The following is a 19,994-nucleotide window of genomic DNA, read 5'->3' on the forward strand; positions in this document are numbered from 1 at the left end:
TTAGAAGGCAAGTAGTACTTAGAATAGAATAAGATCAACACTAGTTCAATGAGCGAATAATTGAAATTAACCCAAACCATCAAAAAAGATTTCTTTATGTATTCCTATCTTATTTATTGTTTAACTTGTACTCAAGATATCTCTCCCTTTCCTCATGAGCCTTAAGGTCATGATATCCTTGTATAGAATTACTACCCCTCACTGCAAAGAAGCCAGGCTTTATCTAACTATAGGAAAGTTCATGATGTTTTCATAGGGAGGTTATGTTTTGAACTGGCGGGTATATTAGAGCAAAGGGTCTCATTGGAAGCCTTACAATTGACCCAAATCTATTATAGTCTATTAGTTTGATTTCCCAGGTTCACATACCTTCTAGGATAGGTGGTTTAGATGAAGAGCCTTTGAGATTACCCAAATTTACAATGGACTACTTTGTATTTGCTAAGATTTGTAGGCAACTAGCTATTGTAATAAAGAAGTTTTTGCCTAAAGATAAATGGTATAGTTTGTTCCCTGTGAAGCTTGGTAAACTTTCATGCAAAAGTTTAGAAGATGACATAAATATATGAGGCAATTTTATGGTTTTGATCTCAAATTTTATCACACAAGGAAAGGGTTCAACAATAAAGAATATACCAAAAAATTCTTGGAGGTGGAAGACCAATCCACACCCTTACCTCACCTAGAGGATTACTAGGAAGATTGCTTAAGCAAAAGAGAGGTTTAAAGAAAAGATAATTCTAGAATGTTATTGTCACAAGTCTATGCTTTCTAGTTGAAATTGAACATTAAAGGTGTCCAAGAAGACAATTTGGAGGTTGTTGAACTTGAGTACCTCAAACAACAAGAAACACACCTACCTCCCATTAAATGGTTAGAATTGGAAGAAGATGACATAGTACCAAGGACTGGAAATGTCACTAAACGCACCAAAATGTGGCTCCAATATAAAAAGAAGGGCATGCCTCAGGTTCAATTTGAAGACATAGTCCATGAAGTTCCTTCCTCCCCTAATGCTAATATTATATTTTTCACTGGTTCTACAAGTGATAGGAACAATTCAAAAGCATTGGTCACAAAACTAGCCGAAAGCCAACCTATTGTGAAGAGGACAAGATCGAGAATCAAGTTCAAGAAATAAGACAAAATGGCATCTCAGGAACATGTTCATGTAGATTTGATACCAAAACGGAACATAGCACAAGTTCAATGGACAATGAGAAACATGTACAATCATCCTTAGGAAACATTTCATGGGTTTGAGACTCCCTAAATACACTAATAAAGGACATAGGAAAGGTTGAACTCTCTCTATCAGTACCAAATTGGTTGACAAACTCAATAAGAAACAAGAGGAGCCTTGTACCAATCTTTGTACCTATGAAAGATATGGTAAGTAAATACACTACTATAACCCCAAAGCCTATAAGGATGAAAAGTGTATCTCGATTAGTTGTAGATGCCAAGACAGGGGAGGTCATGGATGAAGTTTCTTTATATAAACTCAAATATGGATGTACATACTTTAGCATTGAAGAATTTGAAATCAGAAAGATGGACAAGTAAGTGTGTTGAATCGAGAACCAAAGAACATTGGTTAGAACAATCTTCTCAATAAATGTTGGCTTAATCTCATAAAGGAGAAAAGGGAGTTCAAATAGATAATCAATGTAATGGAAGAATACATTAACTCTTTGGGTGAATGCGGTGCTTTACCCCTAGTTCAAGCCCCTCAAAACTTTGACACCACTTTAACAAACACCAAGAAGTTGTTGAATCAACTCTAGTGTGGAAAGGCTATAGTGATAGCTATGGATGAATGGGTGGATGGTGTGATTAAGAAATGAAAATAGTTCATCTAGAAGTGCGTTAACATTTTTAATAATGTTGGTGCTTTATTAAGTGAAGTTTAAACACAACTCTCAATTTGGGAAGAAGAAGAGAGCAAGTGGTATGTTATTGTTACACAATTCTTAGACGTGGAATAGTATGGTGTAGAAAAGTTCTTGACATAGAATTTCTAAAGGAAACATATGTCAGTGCATTATACATAATCAAAGGAATATGAGTTGGAGGCGTTCAATTTATAGGCCAATTATCACTAAGGTACAATGCATTGAAATTGGGAGCAAAGGCATGCACATTGGTTTTATCAAAGACATTCAGATCATTAGTCCTAATAGTGTATCCCAGTGTGATGAAGGGAACATTGAAATTGAACCATTGATAAAGTCTTTTCAAGAGGACTTTAAAGCAATCATGGAAGCAACTAACCCCACGATTGTAGATCTCACAAAAGCGGCACTGATTGAAGCTATGTTGGTCCTTTGCTTGGAGCACCTAGTAGACTAAACAGAGAAAATCACTAGGATGAAATGGGATAAAGACATATGGAAAATATGATTGTTAAGCTTAAGGAACTTGAGTTCCACTACCATACATTGAGTTCATAGGTGCTTATCGTAGTTGGAAGCTAGCATGTGGAATAAATGATGACAAGGAATAGGATGAAGATGAAGGTCATAGTTCACCTGCATAATGAATTTTAATTTATTTTACTTTATGTTATTCTGAATTTGGAGGGCACGTGTCCTTTTCAAACTTTTCTGTTGTTATAACTATGTTGGTTAACCATTAAGGGGGTTGGGTTTTCAGGGAGACCCCCTTGATGCTGAAAACTATAAATTTCAAATTGATAGACATTTTTGGGGGTTAGAAGATAAAAAAAAACAAAAGACATTTCAGTGTTTTGCTCTTTGTTAGTAGTTAATGAATGTTATCTTTTGATGGTGATATATGAACCAAGTGAAATCTGAAACTTTTGAGGTTATTTTATTTCTAGGCTTTGAATCAGAGCAAGTGGAATTGATTTTATAAAGGTAATCTAGATCTTTATTTTTTGTGATTAGATTGATAAATGTTACCGTGTGAATGTTTTTTACTTAAGTTTCATATGCTGTTCCGATCTTTGAAAATGATGGTTCAATTGGTTCTTATGTTATAGTTAATCTTCTAATAAGTCCTAAACCTTAATACACTTGAAGGGCTTTGTTATCTTCATGCTTCATTCATTAAATCTAAAAATGTTATATCACTAACCTCTCATCTAAGAATGAGTTGTGATGTCTTAATACTTTTAGGTCAAAAGTACATTTATATGTTTTAGTTTAGGGATTCATTGAAAATCCAATAAGGGAGTTGTACCTTATGCAATTTAGAGGGAGGTTACTCATTGAACCCACCAAATAGTTAGGAACATCGCGTCTTCAAAAAGAATGGAATAGAGTCAATAAATAGTGTATCAATACGAAGACCAGATCTGATCACTAACACATAGTGAAGCCTGGTTTGATATACTTCATTTTTCTCTCTTTTATCTGATACGAACAATCTTTAATATGAATTGGCAACATTATTTCAAAATGGAGGCCCTAATTTTTTGCAAAAATCAGGGCTTCATCAATAACACTGATAAACCATTCACCATATACATTTTAAAAATTCAAAACATAGCAAATTAACAAAATTCAAATACTTTCATTGTCAAGATATGACGTACATATGGCAAAAATGCCCAAAGGCTCCAAGTTTCATGCATGAATTGACACAAAATATTGAAATGTAAACAATGGGCATTCTATTATAACCAAAATACTAAATAGTAAACAATAACTTAGAGGTCCAAAACTCCATAATCAATTGTCCATAGTAATATCAAAATGAAATGGACATATTTAAAAAACAAAATAGTATCAATTGAAGGTTTGCATACAAGTGTAGGTTTCTAGCTTGTACCTTCAACATAATATAACTCATCATGGGATTACCTCTGGCAATACTAGGCCCAATTCTTAACAGGAGTGATATCATTTCATTTGTGCTTAACATGAAATGGTTAATCAAAAGTCAGCATGAAATTCTCTATATGTGAACTGTGCAAATCTATCTCTCCCCTTCAATATTCTTCTCTCCGTGTCCCTCCATTTAAAATCTCTTGCATCTTCTTTATGTATCTTTCTCTTTGCTTTTCCCTCCCTCTCTTCTCTTACACCTTTTCCTCCTTTACCTTTTCGTCTCCATTTATCTCTTTATCTAACTCTTGATATCTTTCTCCTTTTTCTTCTTCATACCTCATTTTTTTTTCCTCCATCCTTCTTTTCTTTATTTTTCTCTACCTCCACTTTCTTTTGTAACTCGCTTTTTTTATCTGACAGTCCAAAACGGAGACTTCCCCGTTGTGACCCTTTCCGATACAAGGGTAAACGGTAAACGCAGCCAATAAACGTTGTTTTACTTCAAACGGGACGCTTCTTAAGTCCGAACGCAATTAAATCCCCATAAACTAGAAAACACTTTACAACCACCCCATATCGTCTTTTTCCTTCTTCGGAGGAAGACGGCCGGGGTTCAGGGTTTTTCTATGATCAACTCTGGGAACGTTACGCAGGCCTAGATAATTGAAGGATTTTGAATTCAGACTAAGAGATCATGGCGGCACCCGAAGGACCTGTTTGTTATCAAGGAGTTGTAAGGCAATCTGCAGCTTTTCGATTAATGAAACAAATGGTGAGTCATTTGGTCCCCTCTACATCGTACACGAAATACGCGCTAGAAGCAAAAAACGAAATAAACAAGGAATTGAAAGAGTTACACAGAGGAATTAGTTTTAATCCGTTTCAAGTTTTACTGTTTTAGTACCAAAACCCTAATTTTGAAGGGTGTACAGTAACTCGCGAAATTGATAACTGTACTATAAATCAGCAGAATTTTGAGAGGACATTTAACCAATGTTTTGTCTAGCGACTGGATCAATTACATACGAGAAGATCGATTTATAGTTTTGAAACTGTAACTGCTTAATTATACAACTACATTCTAATATGAAATCATTAGTCAACACACTTATAGAAACGCTTAACACATTTTTTATATGTTTGTCAGATTTGCTATGAAGGACTTTAAAAGTAATCATATCTAACCATGGATTGGATTTTTCACTATGTATTGCCTATTGGATACGAGCTTACAACGTGTACTATAAATTTATATAATAACTATAAATTGTTGAAGACAAGCTTTTTGTAAACTAAAGATTTAAAAAGTCTCTATTTTGGTCACTCTTGTTCATCCATCAGCAGGATCAAGCATCTGATCCGGATTGTTGTTCACAACTTCAAAGTCTCTGTACTTGGCCTTTTCCAGGAATCTTAGCTTCAACTATGGCATAAAATGTCTGCAAATTGGCAATACTTTCTACTAGGTGCTTTGTTATAGCTCCCTTATATTTACCTAGTGGACATATTCCAGTCTACTGTGCTTGTTATAATTTGAAATGTTCCCTTGAAGTCACCTATAATGTATTATCGTTCTTAGATCACCATTTTTGTACAATAGGATAATATAAAACCAAATATTTTGTGTATTATAGTGCATGTGTTAATGGCTTAAAGGCCTTAAATTTTGATCATCATTATGGCAATTGTTTCAAATCACATGTAGCAGAGAGTTACTTAAAATCCCAAATTCACAGACTGAAAAAATCAGAAACAATAATCACGTGCATTGAGCTCACATTCAAAAATACCTCAAGTAACAGAAATTATGCCCACAGGATACACTTTCAGAATTTTTTGATCAGATTCAGCTGTATCTGCTTCACTTAATGCCTATGTTCCACAGGAGTTTCCAGGATGGGGACGTTTTAAGGGACAGAGACATGTTTCTGGTATGGGTATGGCTCAAAGCAAAAAATTAGGGGATGGGACACTAGGGGATGGCTATAAAAAAAGGAGAATTTTTATACAGATAGAACCATTCACCATAGACATTTTAGAAATTCAAAACATAGCAAATTAACAAAATTCAAATACTTTGATTGTAAAATATGGCATACATGTAGCAAAAATGCTCAAAAGCTCCAAGTTTCATGCATGAAATGACACAAAGTATTGAAATGTAAACAATGAGCATTCTATTATAATTAAAATACTAAACAGTTAACAATAACTTAGAAGTCCAACTTCATACTCAGCTGTTGATAGTAATATTAAAATGCAAATACTAAAACTAAACTACTAAACAATAAAATAAAAGCTCGCAATAATATATAGCTGTCCATATTCAGTAATGGTATGACTAAGAGTATTGATGCCATAACCTCATCTTTTAACTATTGATCACTCCTTGACCAGTTGCTCCTTTGCAAATGTAAAAATATATATTTTTTAATTTTTTGGTTATTTTATGCTTAGATTAGGTTTTTATATTGTTAAATGTGGTTTGGGTGTCATTGGGGGCCAACCAGCCTTTTTTATATATTTTAAAATGTCTTATTTTTGACACTGATAGTCCAAAACTGCTTGAGCCATAGGGGATGGCTAGAAGTCCCGGGGACGGGTAGGTGACTAGTTGTCCCGGGGACATCTAGCCCTACCCTTGTACCCTGCTGCTATCAAAGTGCTGTTTCCAAAACATTCCCTTTTTTCAAAAAAAAGGAAACGAATTTGGGGATGGAAAATTCCTGTCCCCACTTTCCATACTGTCCCCAGGACAAGTGTGGGAAAAATTTGGTAGGGGTTGCGTCCTCGTGGAGCATAGCTTAATAGTGAAGTTAAACACCTCTTGTGTGTGGATAATTTACTTGCATGTTCTAATTAGTTCCTAAAATCAGATGCTGCATTTATAGTTTCCCTCACCTCTCTAGTCCTACTTAATAATGAACTTTATTGCTCTTCATCCCCCACGTTAACAACCCATTTGTATGTGATAGGAACTACTCTTTCTAATGTGTATCTTTTCTCAATATAACAACAATAACTTTTGATGGTTAATAGCACTCTCTTACATCTTTCACCACTTGACCATTGGTTGCTTCTATTTTGTAGAGTGCATAATAATTTATATATTTATTTAATTATCTTATCACCCATGTTTAATATGCATAAGATAAATTTGCTTTGGTGTTGAATTTTATGTGCATCACATTGTAAGAGGCATCTTCACTCACCCATATGTTACATTCATATGAAGCATAATTAGCAATTTATTTTTTTCTTGGTCTCCTTCATTGTGACTCACCTAATTGTCACATGGCAGGACTCTTCTTGATAATTCTTATAATAGTTATCTCATTCTCATACTTTAATGAATTGAATGAATGAGCTTGCATCATTGTAATTTCAATTTTCATATTTTCTGAATTTAATATTATATTTATTTTGTATGTTTGTGCTTTTTAAATTGGAATAGCTATTGTTTGGCTACTTTAATTTGCTTCATTGATTGAGATTGTTGGTTTTGTGCAACGTTTTATGGATTATAAGAAAATTTTACTTTGCATTAGAGCCATAAAGTGAGAAGGAGCTTGTCTTGGCAAAATGTATCTTGAAGACTTTTGGAAATTAGTATATCTAAAATTGTCAGGAACTTTATTTTTTGGGTAGCTAAGTAAAAACTGCTAGTATTAGGAACCTGGTATTCTTTGGAGCCACATCAATTGACATATAAGTGTTGTAACATATAGTCACAAGATTGTGCTATCATTGATTATTGGGGATGCGATAGATTTCTGTTAGGTGCAAAAAACAAGTTTGCCAATGACCAAGGTGACTATGTCAAGTGTCATCATGAAACCCCATGGGTTTTTGCAGTCTTCAAATTTATTACTGGAAAGCCAAACTTTGACTTGTGAAAATGTTAATACATATTTGTTGCCAAAGGAATGGCATAAAAAATTACTCAGTGAAGTTCCTTTTGGGAGTTCAAAAAGTGTATTTTTTGTACAATTTTAGAACTCAAAGTTACAATACTCATTCTTCATCTTTGCCATTTTTTAATCTTATCCTCCTTAGCATTGGACATAAATCCTTGACACCCCTTTTATCCTTGGCATTAGCCAACTCATTTGCCAGTTTGACACTCCTTCAAATGAGTCTTGAACGACCTCAGACACGTGCTATGGAAATGTTTGCTCGTTGTGCTCTCGTCCACAAGTTTGCATATGTGCAGGTAGTCATTGGAGCTTTCCAAATTTACCTACCAGCAATTGTAATGATCTGAAATGATGGCTCTCTTGTGTGAATTTCACGTGTGTCCTTCATATCCCATCTTCAAGTGCTCATTTTCTCTCTCTTGATCACTCCCTTTCACTTTAGGCATATTTTTCCATCTTCTTGCGCTTCTTGGCAGCCATTTACCACCATTGTGCATCTATATACACCATTTAGGGTTGCAGGTTTCTGCCATTGTTGAACAGGTCCAAGCTATTCAAGCGTTCATAGTCAACTCCATATCACATACTTACACCCGCCATTCACATTTGGGGGGTCTTCTCTCTACACTTTTTTGTCAATTGAGTACATCTTAATCTTTATTATTTTATTTCCTTTTTATTTTGCATTGTTACCTAGTTTTTATGTCTATAAGAGGCATCTTCTATTATTAGCAAGTTATTCTTTTCTTGGTCTCTGTCATAGCGATTCGCTTAGTTGTCATATGTTAAGAGCACATAATGCTCTTGTATATTTTTTAAATTATTCTATATTCATCATGCATAGGATAAGTTTGATTGGATGTTGACTTGTGCATGTGTCTCATTGTGACATGTATCTTCTCTCACTCCTCGTGCTATGTTCATAACAAGCATCTTGTTTTATTTGCAAGTCATGCTTTACTTGGTCTCTTTCATAATGATTGGCTTGGTTGTCACATTGTACGATTCCTACAAAGTATTTCATATAAACACTTCTCTCATTATTATACTTAGACAGGTTGATGGAACGGGTCTACAACTTTGTGATCTTAGGCTTGGAATATAATATAATATAATTTCCATATTTGTTTTGTTTTTCTTTATTGGAATAGTAATATTTCTTATAGGGGACCATTGCTATGGAAGGCAATTGTCCATTTTCCCATAGTAGCGGGTAATTGGAAGATTGTAGGGCACAATAGAAGGGAAGTTGGTTAAAGATAAATATCAAAAGCACTTTCAATTGCTGAGGTTGTTCCTAAAAATGTTAGACCAATGGATATTTCTATGGAGGTAGACTTTAGTCTTCACTAGCAATCTCCACACCAAGACATCTTTACAATACTAAAGCTTTACAGGTGTGCTCTTACTTGATATGGGTGCAAAGTGCACTCATTTGAAGTAAGGAAAGGGCTATTATTGGTGGAAGTATGAAGATTTTAAGAGGTTAGTCTATAAACAATTTCATCTTCTATGCCATGAAGAAGAGCAAGTGATGCAATTCCATTACTTAGAGTAAAGGCAAAGACAATTTTTGCAAGCCTACAATAGAGAGTTTGCAAAGAGGACAATCCATATGGGAAAAGACGTCATGGACATAGAAGAGCTCATGAATTATGTTGAGTACGATTTGGTCACTTGAGATTCTCATGGCCAGTAGCACGGTGGTACCTAAAATGAGAATGCAAATGTAGGGAATAGCAAAAATTCTACATTATTGGGTACACCCTTAAGGCGTCTTGTACTTGTATTAGGTATGTATGGGTCTTGTACTTGTATTAGGTATTTATGGGTCGTGTACTTGTATTAGGTATGTATGGGTTTGCCTCGGGGTATGCCTATGTACATACTTAGTCATTTGGGTATGCCTTGAGTATGTTTCTAGGTGCCCACATCCGGGTACGAGTAGATTCGGTTTGCCATGGGCATGTACCTAGGCAGGCATTTGGGTATGCCTTGGGAACTTTACCAGGCATCTAGGTACACCCGTGTACGTACTTGGGCATACTCAAAGGCACTGGGCACCAAAATGTAAAAAGATTTTATGACCTGGTCTTACATCCAAAAATTCTGAAATGCCCCAAAAAGCATCATTTCACCCAATATGAATATCAATGATTCTCTCTTCACTTTCTTTTTTCTCATTTTCTCGAATTCTTTTGGGGGCATAGCCTTCAAACTCTCACTTCCGGCCTTTGGGGAAATGAAATGCTTCTCTACACCCCTTGTATAATTGGATTTTTTTATGAAACTAACACCTTGTGCAGCTTATTATTGCGGCCCCTCAATCTCATTTTAGTCTACTCTCCCAAACCCCTGCTAGTTAGTGGGATCTCTTGTCAGATAATAAATTTGATTGCAATTAAGGGGTCTGGGAGTGGAGATTAGAATCAAGAATTTAGACAATTAAAATTATCACTATTAAATGGAAATTGAAGTATCATGTTATTAAATGTATATAGTTTTACAGTTCTGCATATTTCTTTAAATTTTTTGTGTATGTAATAAAATATATACAAAGATATACACATACCCAAACCCATGTACCAATGGCGGACTTTTTTTGCTTGTATCCATGTATGTAGTACCTGTGCCCATACCTATATTGGCAACTTAGGCTGAAAGGGGTGTAGGTTTGCAGTGCCTGCAGTTTTACTAAATTCTTGTATTTCTCCGTTTTCTTGTTGAACTTTTAATTGTAAACTTGCTCACATTTCTGTGTCCGTGCTGTCATCAGACCAAGCCTATGGCTACTGGAATCTGATATTGTTGTTTTGTAAGTACCAGTAACCTGTATGTGTAAGGTATAAGTATGTAAAAGTCATTTCAATTTCGTGCATAAGAATACATGAATGTGAGTTTGGTTACTTCACATATAAATATTCTCTCAAAATGACGTGTATGAGGCTGTGGTCCTCATCCCTATACTTGGAGTTTCCTGATGCATGTGGAATTTACATGCAATTATTGTCAAATCTTGATCTTTTGACATAGATAACCATTATACATGTATAAGAATATGTGTGAAAATGATAAACAAATTAAATTTACTGATGATAATTAGTTTAGTGCATTGTGCTTTAATTTCTCTCTGTTTGTGTCACCTATCTAATGGACTCTTATTACTTTCGTTCATATTCCTTTTGTAATTATATTTGTACATTGTTTAGTTGACAAGGGTTTTCTGATTGTGTGCCTATTAATTTTGTGTTCATGACACACGAACTCAAGAATGAGTACTGAAGTGCAATACACTAAATAAATGTGATCCTGACAAAATGTAATGCGACTGAATTTAAAAGTCATGCTTGATAAATTTTATCAGACTCCTTTATGGTTATTAGTTCTTGTGTTTTAATCATAACATGGCTAAGGCCTTTAACAAATAGCACATGCCCTGTGAGGAACAGTTCTGTAGTTGTTTTTTTAAGGACTATGAAGATAATAATGTAGTAGTAGTTTTTTCAGTAATGAACCTGTACAATATATCACTCAAATAAATTCATCAGTGGCAATGTTTAAGCAACCTTTTAATTTTTTTGTTATCAGGTTTATGTGTTGTATGGACTAACTTTAATAATGAATTCACTTTAAAAAGTATCTCAGTCATTATTTGAAATTTAGTTTATGTTTTGGGTTCTAGAAGGTGAATAGAGCTTATTGTTGTTTGCATGTCTTGTCTAAATTTTATCCTTTTTCTCCCTCTGCTTGTTCTTTGCAAGGGTTGGGAAGAAGGTGAAGGTTTAGGAAAAGACGGTCAGGGAATCAAAGAGCATGTTAAGGTTAAGAAGAAGCAAGACACCACAGGTCAGTTTCACCATCCTAATATATTTGAAATATTATGTGTGCTGTTCACTAAATCTAATAGGCATTTGGAATATCTCTTTAATGCTCTTGCTTTCATTTATCTCCAGGTATAGGTGTGAATAAGGCAGCCAATAACTGGACATTCAATACTACTGACTTTGACAACATATTACAAAAATTAAAAGTGGTATGTTGATAACTATTCTGCTTTCTTGTCATAATAGCATTGACAGAGTCAATTTTGTTTTGTCATTAGCTTTTTCCCAACAGACAAAGCATAGAAACTTGCTGTACCACTATACATTGCTCCTTAGGTTGTAGTTTAGTTTAATGTGCTTGCTTATGTGGGATTTCATCTTTATTGAACTCTGACATGCAAATTTGGTGTGTATTACAGCAAGTGGCAGGCACACAAGGTTAGGAGGAAATTTCTACACTTTGACAATTTATTATATGGTCTCTGATAAAAAAAAATTCTTATTTTTCTGGCTATCATTGCATAGATAACTGATTTATGTTTCTTGAGTTTCCATCTTACTTCAGCAAAGGAAAATGAAGAGAAACCAAAGGAGAAAGTTAAAAATATAAAGACAAGTGAAAGTAGCATCCCAGTATTAAAGACAGTCCGACCACAGGGAAGGTAGTGTATTTCTGTCTTTTCTGAAATTGATAAACATCTGTTTGTGGTTGATTCCCTTAAATTATTGTGTTTATTGTTTCTCGGTTGTTGTTGTGGTATACTGTATTACAATATCTATCCTCTGTGCTTAAGCTTAATATGTTTGCAGATACAAGAAGAGAGAAAGGGGGAAGCTTGTGAGTGGATACTCAGAGAAAGAGCTTCAGGAAATTTTGGTAAGCTTTTGTGTAAGTTATTGAAACCTTTCATAATTTTTTAAATAGACTAAATGCTGGTTGAATTAGTCAAAAGGCTCAAAGCAATATTAATATAAAGTAATTTGGGGATTTTTAGCAAGCATAAAATTGCTTTTTCTTCTTATTAAATATAAGAGAGAGGCAGTATAAAATATCAGTTCATCAAGAACACCATACAGGTCAGATCAGATCAACAAAACAAAATAACAATGCTTTGGTATCAGACACTGTACAGACGTTAGTGAGCTTCAAAATACATGTTACAGCAATAAATATTAAGTATCATATCAACAAGAAGCTGTGGCATCATCTCCCAAACAGGATTTTTCCATCAGGATTGGTTGTGTCTCCGTTAACTTCAGTTCCATCCATTCAATTCAGTTCCTTCCCCTACTGTATGGGGTCTAAGTATAGGTGTATAAACAGCTCTGCTACAGGGATCTCTTCATTCTGCCTCTCTCTTTGCCTTTGTTCATTCATTTAAGCAATGGTCCAATCCCGAAGGGTGACTATCACTGACCTCTCCTTCCTGCTGGTTTTCCCAGGCCAACATAATGGATATGGGAAGAAAGATTTTGCTTCTAGATGCTTTGCAGAACAAGTCCAATTTAGTCATTAAAGTGTCAAAGTTATATTTCTTTAGCTCAACCAAAATGGTAGTGTCATGTATGAATTGAATGTTAGAGAGTTCTTGATTATTAGGAAGGGTGATACCAAAAACTTTGGGCGATAGAATATTATCCCTTGATAGGTAGAAGAGGGCATCGACTACAACAGTAAAACGGGCAGTTGCCAAGGAACATCCTCTAATGGATCTAGATAGATCAAATCCATCTGATTTGCAGCCATTAACTTCCACACAAGTATTGGCTTCTTTCATAAGGGTTTGTGCCATTTGGCAGAATGCATTACGGAAACTGAGGCTTTCTATCATCATGGAGATGAAACTCTATTCTATTCTGTCGTATGCATTTTGGAAATCAATGAACATCATGCTCACTTTCTGCTCTGATTTTTTAACTCGATTCATGGCCTCCCAGCAGGTTAGAAGATTCTCTAAGATGCATCTTCCTTTCAAATCTTGTTTGGGTGGGTTTAACTTACCTTAGGAAGGATCCCTCAAGCCTCATGGCCATAACCTTAGCAACGATCTTATAAGATACATTTAGTAAGGTGATGGGTCTCCAATTCTTAATTAGGGATCTATCTCTATCCTTGGGAATGAGTTTGATCAATCCTCTGTTGTTTTCCTTGCCTAGAGATCCCTTCTCTAGAGCCCCATTATACACCTGCAACAAATCCTCCCCAACCCAATCAATATTACATTTATGGAACTCCAATGGCATCCCATCTAGACCTGGAGCCTTATCATTGCCGAGGGAAAGGATAGCTGCCTTAATTTCATCAATTGAGATTTTCTTCTTGAGAATGTAAGAATCTTGCTGACTGATTTTATCGGGGACCATGTTTCTGATTATTTTCCAGGCTTTTTCTTTACTGAGAAGATCATCTCCAGAGAAAAACTTGTCACAGAACTAGGCAAAAAGCTTTCAGTATATCAGATTGCTTCATAATATTGGTGTTTCCCTCTCATCTCGACAATGGGCAAAAATATCTGGAATCCTTGTCCCTATGCTCAAGCCAGTTCAATCTAGCCCTAGTTTTGGCAGCTTGAGTCCTGACATTCTAGATTCTTCTCACTGCATCTCTTGCTTGGGAAAGTGCCTCCTTGGTGTTCAGATCATAAGGATTCTTCTGAAGACAACTTTTGCAATGACAAGATTATCATGCATCTCTGACTCAATCCTTCTGCCATCTTTTGCCTTCTTCCCTACAACCTGGAACAAAACTTACCTACTCTGGGTATTTTGATACCATCTCTTAATGGGGCTGGTCTGTCTCGAAATTCATTTGTTAAATTGCTTTATCAAACAAATAGCTTTTTTGACATCACCATCATCCAACAGACTAGTGTTGAGAGCAAAATCATCTCCTCTTCCCTATGGGACTAGGGATAAACAACTGTGAGATACTGCTGCCAAGTTGGGATGATGATCAAAGAGGGTCTAAGGGATGACCTTCACACTATCCCCAAATTATCCCTTTGGCATTTAAGAATATCTTTATTAATATAGAATCTGTCTAATCTGCAGTAAATTCTCTTGACACCTTGCTGATATACCTTTATGTTCCTGTCTATTACTTGCCATGGGATCTATAATTTTGTGTTTTTTCAGCACCCTATGCCAAAAGATCTTCTCATTCCCCTTCCAATCAAATTTGCTATCCCCACTTAGTCTTGAGGACTTTCAATCATGGTAAAATCACCTGATGCGGGTGCATCACGAAATTGGTAATATCTTGAGGTCGAGTATAAAGGTCAACGTCATCATTTCATGGGCACGATGTGTGGCCAAGCCATGGGCAGCTTACATAGTTTTTGATGGTCATCATATATTGTATTATGGCTTAGTAAGCCATTTTGAGTAGTTTAGTCCTATATTTTCCATATTTGCATGTTGATTTGGTTGATGTAGTTAAGTTGGTTGGGTTCGGGTATGTCAGTTTGGGAGAAACCCGATAGCATTGGCATGCTTGAGTTTTAGTGGGGAAGTAGTTTTAAAGAAGCATGCATGTGCAACATGCATAGACACATGATGGCCACGGGTCGTGAGGGGATGAAGTAGCCCGATAACCAAGGGAAGAAAAACAAGGTGATGGAGTGACGGTTAGAAGAAAGAGATAATTGTGAAAGGAGAAAGAAGGTGGTAGAAAACTGGAATGGATGCCATGGGAGATAGAAAGGTGGCAGCATCGATGGTAGAAAAGGAGGAGAAGCCCTGAGCAAGAAGAGAAGAAGCCGTGAGCAGGATAAAGGAGGATGGTGGTAACATAGGGTGTGTAGTTGGAAGGAGCCCGAAAAGATCCAAGGAGCAATTGGGTTTTAGAGTATAGTAAAAGATAGCAAAAGAATAAATGTAACTGCACTTCTAGTTTAATGGAGTTTGTCATTTCTGCATCGTGCTTGTGTGTTCTTGTTTTTGAGAGCCGTATACGAGTTTGCTGTTTTGGTAAGCATTTTGTTTATAAGTGAGACCTCGTACTTGGTTCACGGGTAGGGTCATATTTTGACATGTATTCCTTCGTGTTTTCAAATCGATGGCCCATGGAAGACACTTCGTGACCCTCAAGTCGTACATTTGGAGATAGTAAATTGGTAAATGCAGATGTTAGTTGTTAGTTGATTGTCTCCACACCAAAGTGGTATCAGAGTGTGGAAGATTTGGTGTGTGTATGGTGATGCCATGTTCAGAGAGGGACTCCAAAGATTCCATGCATGAGAGAAGAGAGTGGAAGGTGGAAGAAAGAAGAAAGACACTCGAAGACATGAGGGACGCATTAACAAGATTGCAGGAGGAACTTGTAGAGAGTAAGAAGCACACTCTTGCCATACTAGATTCGATTCAAGCCCAAGCAGCTTACGGAGACTATGATGGGATAGAGATCGTCATTGTCGATTGTCCAGTAGAAGGACATGGAGAGAAAACCGATGCTGGTGATGAGCAAACAGTTGTGGATGAGTCTTGTGTGGAGAAGATCCTTGGGGAGAATATTGAAGCTGATTTAATTGTTGACATGGGCAACACGATTCTGGTTAATGGAGAGTTCGAGAGTAGTGAGCTAGTTCCCAATGATCAAAAAGTGGTCAATATGAACCCACATGCCATTACCTTAGTCTTCGACAACGTGGAGGATGAAAGGCACGTTGATTGCTATGAAGAAGTTGTAACAACCACTGGAGGTGAAGTCAAAGAGCATTTTCTTGAAGGGTCCATTTTGTGATCTCTTGGTGCATCTTGTTGTTGTACGTACGCAAATTGGGAGTTTGCATTGGGTTTTTCTTGCACGTGTGAACAACATACTACGGAATTGGAAGACTTGGAAGAAGATCATGGTAGATTCAATGGGACTTGAATTCTTGTGTCCCCTGGAGTATGATGCGGGTCCATTACGAAATTGGTAATATCTTGAGGTCAAGTATAATGGTCAACATCATCATTTCATGGGCACGATGTGTGGCCAAGTTGTGGGCACCTTACATAGTTTCCGATGGCTATCTTATATTGTAATATGGCTTAGTAAGCCATTTTGAGTAGTTTAGTCTATATTTTCCATATTTCCATGCAAGGCAAGCATGTTGAATTAGTTGATGTAGTTAAGTTAGTTGGGATCGGGTATGTTAGTTTGGGAGAAACTCGATAGTATTGGCATGCTTGAGTTTTATTGGGGAAGTAGTTTTAAAGAAGTATGCGTGTGCAACATGCATAGACACATGATGGCCCAATAACTGAGGGAAGAAAAACAAGGTAATGGAGTGACAGGTAGAAGACAGAGATAACCACGAAAGGAGAAAGGTGGCAGAAGACTGGAATGGATGCCATGGGAGATAGAAAGGTGGCAGCATCGATGGTAGAAAAGGAGGAGAAGAAGCCATGAGTAAGATAAAAGAAGAAGCAGGGTGAAGGAGGATGGTGGTAACACAGGGTGTGTGGCTGGAAGGAGCTTGAAAAGATCCAAGGATCAATCAGGTTTTAGAGTATAGTAAAAGATAGCAAAAGAATAAATGTAACCGCACTTCTAGTTTAATGGAATTTGTCATTTCAGCATCGTGCTTGTGTGTTCTTGTTTTTGAGAGCTGGATATGAGCTTGCTGTTTTGGTAAGCATTTCATTTATAAGTGAGACCCCATACTTGGTTCACGGGAAGGGTCATATTTTGACATGTATTCCTTCGTGTTTTCAATTGATGGCCCATGGAAGACACTTCGTGACCCTTGAGTTCGTACATTTGGAGATAGTAAGTTGGTAAATGCAAATGTTAGTTGTTAGTTGATTTTCTTCGCACCATCTCCTAGGATCCAGGGGATCTCTTCCGATTGAAAGATCCACTTCCACAATTCTATTATCACTGTGATCATTGGAGACATACAGAGCAAATCCCTACTTTCAAATCCTCATCCCTGAGAATAATCCACACAAAGTCAGTTTCAAGTGGAACATCCCCACCTAGAGACAAATTCGTTCCATTTAGCACTCACCAAATCCTTTCCCTTTTGAGATCTTCGTGCTATAATATTATGCATCCCTCCAGATGCATTTAAGGTCTATGTCACCAGGCTGGAGTGCACTGCAGTAACCCCCTGGAGCAGTAAGAAAACAATATTGTTGAATTTCATTAGGATCGCTGCAGATGTAATTGAATTGCCTTCTTGGTATATTCTTTCTAAAGACAACGATCTTATATTTATATTAGAGAAATGATCAAGAGTAGACATGTCCCTTGAAGGGATATGTCCATTCATTAACATAATGATAATTATGTATATCATTGTCTTAAATTCTCTCATATAATAACAATATGTAATTTCGGATATAATAAAATATATCACATAATATAATAAACTCATATTTCAAATATAACAACTATCTATAAATTATATCTCATAAATAATCATATATATTCATAGGCTTATCTGACTGAAGCTACCAAACATCAACACTCCCTCTTAGCTAGGGAGGATAAACACAAGACATATATTACATCATTGGTAAATTTAGGCATGACAAATTTTAAGGATATCTTTGATCAGAAGATATCCACCATTTTGATATCACATTTGACATCATGAGTATTGGCCTTCATAATATATGATATTCAAAGAATACTTTGAGTAATGGCCTCTAGAACATTAATTCGAATAACATTCACCATAAACTCAAATTTTTTTTTATAGGGTATGTGCACACACATTCTCATAATGCTTACCATATAAACATCTACCACGCAAAGTATAATCTATCATGATCTACATAGACATCATAAGATATCCTTCATAATAGAAAATTAAGTTATTGTAAGATCATCACCTTTCAATAACTTCTACAAATACAAGTGGCATCATTTGGAAGTCATCACTTCCTCATGATGTACGCAAGGGGTAGGTCCATTAAAATCAAATAGTCATGAGGTACATGCATGGATAACAGTCCTCTTTACTAATACTGGTTTACTCCCTCTGAATCACTTTGATCGAGATCACTGAAGGTTGATTGAGTCATATCCTCTATCAGTGGACTGTTCTGTCTGTATATCTTTAACATATTTACCTGATACATATATATAGGGTGGCAAAGATACCACCTGATGTTGATGACAAATAGTCACACCCATTGGGTTATGATTAATGAGTCACTACCCGATAGTGGTGACTAATAGCCACGAACATCGAGTCGTGACTAATCAATCAGGAATAGTTTATAATCCAATAAGCAGTCGGTGAAAGAAATGATATCATATCATTTTATTTATATATGTATTCATAAGAATGATAAAGATATAATCACTCAAGAAGAAATATCCAATTGACTAAAAAAAAAACTTTAACACTCCCTTTTAGTCAAAAAAATAAATACAATTTGATAATCAAGGATAATGGTTGAACGATATTTTACTCAATCCATAGACATTCAATTTAGTGATGTCTAAGCTCTTAGTTAGTAAAACACTTAGTATACATTTATACAAACAACTCAAAGACATTATAATTAATGTCTAAGCTCTTAGTCATAAGTCTCACGAAATGCATACTTACCATTATCTCTAATATGTATTTACACAAACAACTCAAAGATAGTCTATTTAATGACATCTAAGCACATAGTTGTAGGTCTCACAAAATACATAGTACAACACTTACACAAATTGTATAGCACAAATTTTCATAGTTATATTGCCCTAAAAGATGGGGGATGGCGGGACAAGTTTCTGAGATGGGGGGACAGAGGGGCCTTGATTTGGGGACAACGACGGGGAACAGGAGGGTGGTAAGGGGAGTAGGGGTGTATATACTATACATATGGTACTTAAACTGTTAGTTATGAAAAGATGTACTACAATTATACAATATAAGATATAAAGATGTAAAAAACTTAAACATTGAACATTGCTTTGAAGTTTTGAACTGGAACATCACGATTCATGATCAAATGACAAACAATGAACATTGAACATCAGCAAATGAAATAGTGTCAAATTATATAATTTTAAATTTATAATATATATCAGTCTTCAGATATTGAAGTGCCAATGTGAATAAAAAAGAATAGAAGGCTTTTAAACAAAGGAGGAGGAAGGAATGGGCCCCACATCCCATTATAACAAATATAGAACCAAAAAAATATTAAAATAATGCCTTATTTTAAAATTTTTTTAATGCCCCCCATCTTGTTGCCATAGGAGACATCCTGATGTCCCCTCGCATGTGCCCCCACACCCACAGGGGACACGAAGACATCTCGCTGTCTCCGACGGAGGTGGCACTCTGAGTGGTGCCGCTTGAGATGCAGTCCTCCCGTCTCAGGTGCATCCCGGTTTTGGTGGGGAGTACGCGTCCCTGTGTTACACTGCAAATTTTAGTTATTCTAAGAATATCACCTTAAAATAACTTACACAAAAGAGATAACCAATCTGCACCCTCTGAAGTGCGAGGCTCTTTTTGCAT

General features: G+C 36.0%; 1 protein-coding gene across 4 annotated transcripts in view; it reads left to right on the forward strand.

Moving 5' to 3' along the window:
• The first annotated feature begins 4,339 nt into the window (after positions 1–4,339).
• LOC149577495 (D111/G-patch domain-containing protein) overlaps positions 4,340–19,994 on the forward strand; it is a 44,994-nt gene continuing 29,339 nt past the window's right edge. For 2 of the 4 annotated variants that reach the window (XM_089824093.1, XM_089824096.1), the window contains exons 1-6: positions 4,340–4,566; positions 11,473–11,557; positions 11,665–11,744; positions 11,955–11,973; positions 12,101–12,197; positions 12,346–12,424. In XM_089824093.1, coding sequence (XP_089680219.1) covers positions 4,489–4,566; positions 11,473–11,557; positions 11,665–11,744; positions 11,955–11,973; positions 12,101–12,197; positions 12,346–12,424 — 438 coding nt within the window. In that variant the 5' untranslated portion in view covers positions 4,340–4,488. The remainder of the gene's footprint in view (positions 4,567–11,472; positions 11,558–11,664; positions 11,745–11,954; positions 11,974–12,100; positions 12,198–12,345; positions 12,425–19,994) is intronic. The other 2 variants (XM_089824102.1, XM_089824108.1) reach the window with 1 other exon arrangement.

The sequence above is a fragment of the Cupressus sempervirens genome, chromosome 1 (genome assembly GCF_028749045.1).
Source record: "Cupressus sempervirens isolate cs-2001-9-10 chromosome 1, ASM2874904v1, whole genome shotgun sequence".
In the NCBI taxonomy this organism is placed as follows: Eukaryota; Viridiplantae; Streptophyta; class Pinopsida; order Cupressales; family Cupressaceae; genus Cupressus; species Cupressus sempervirens.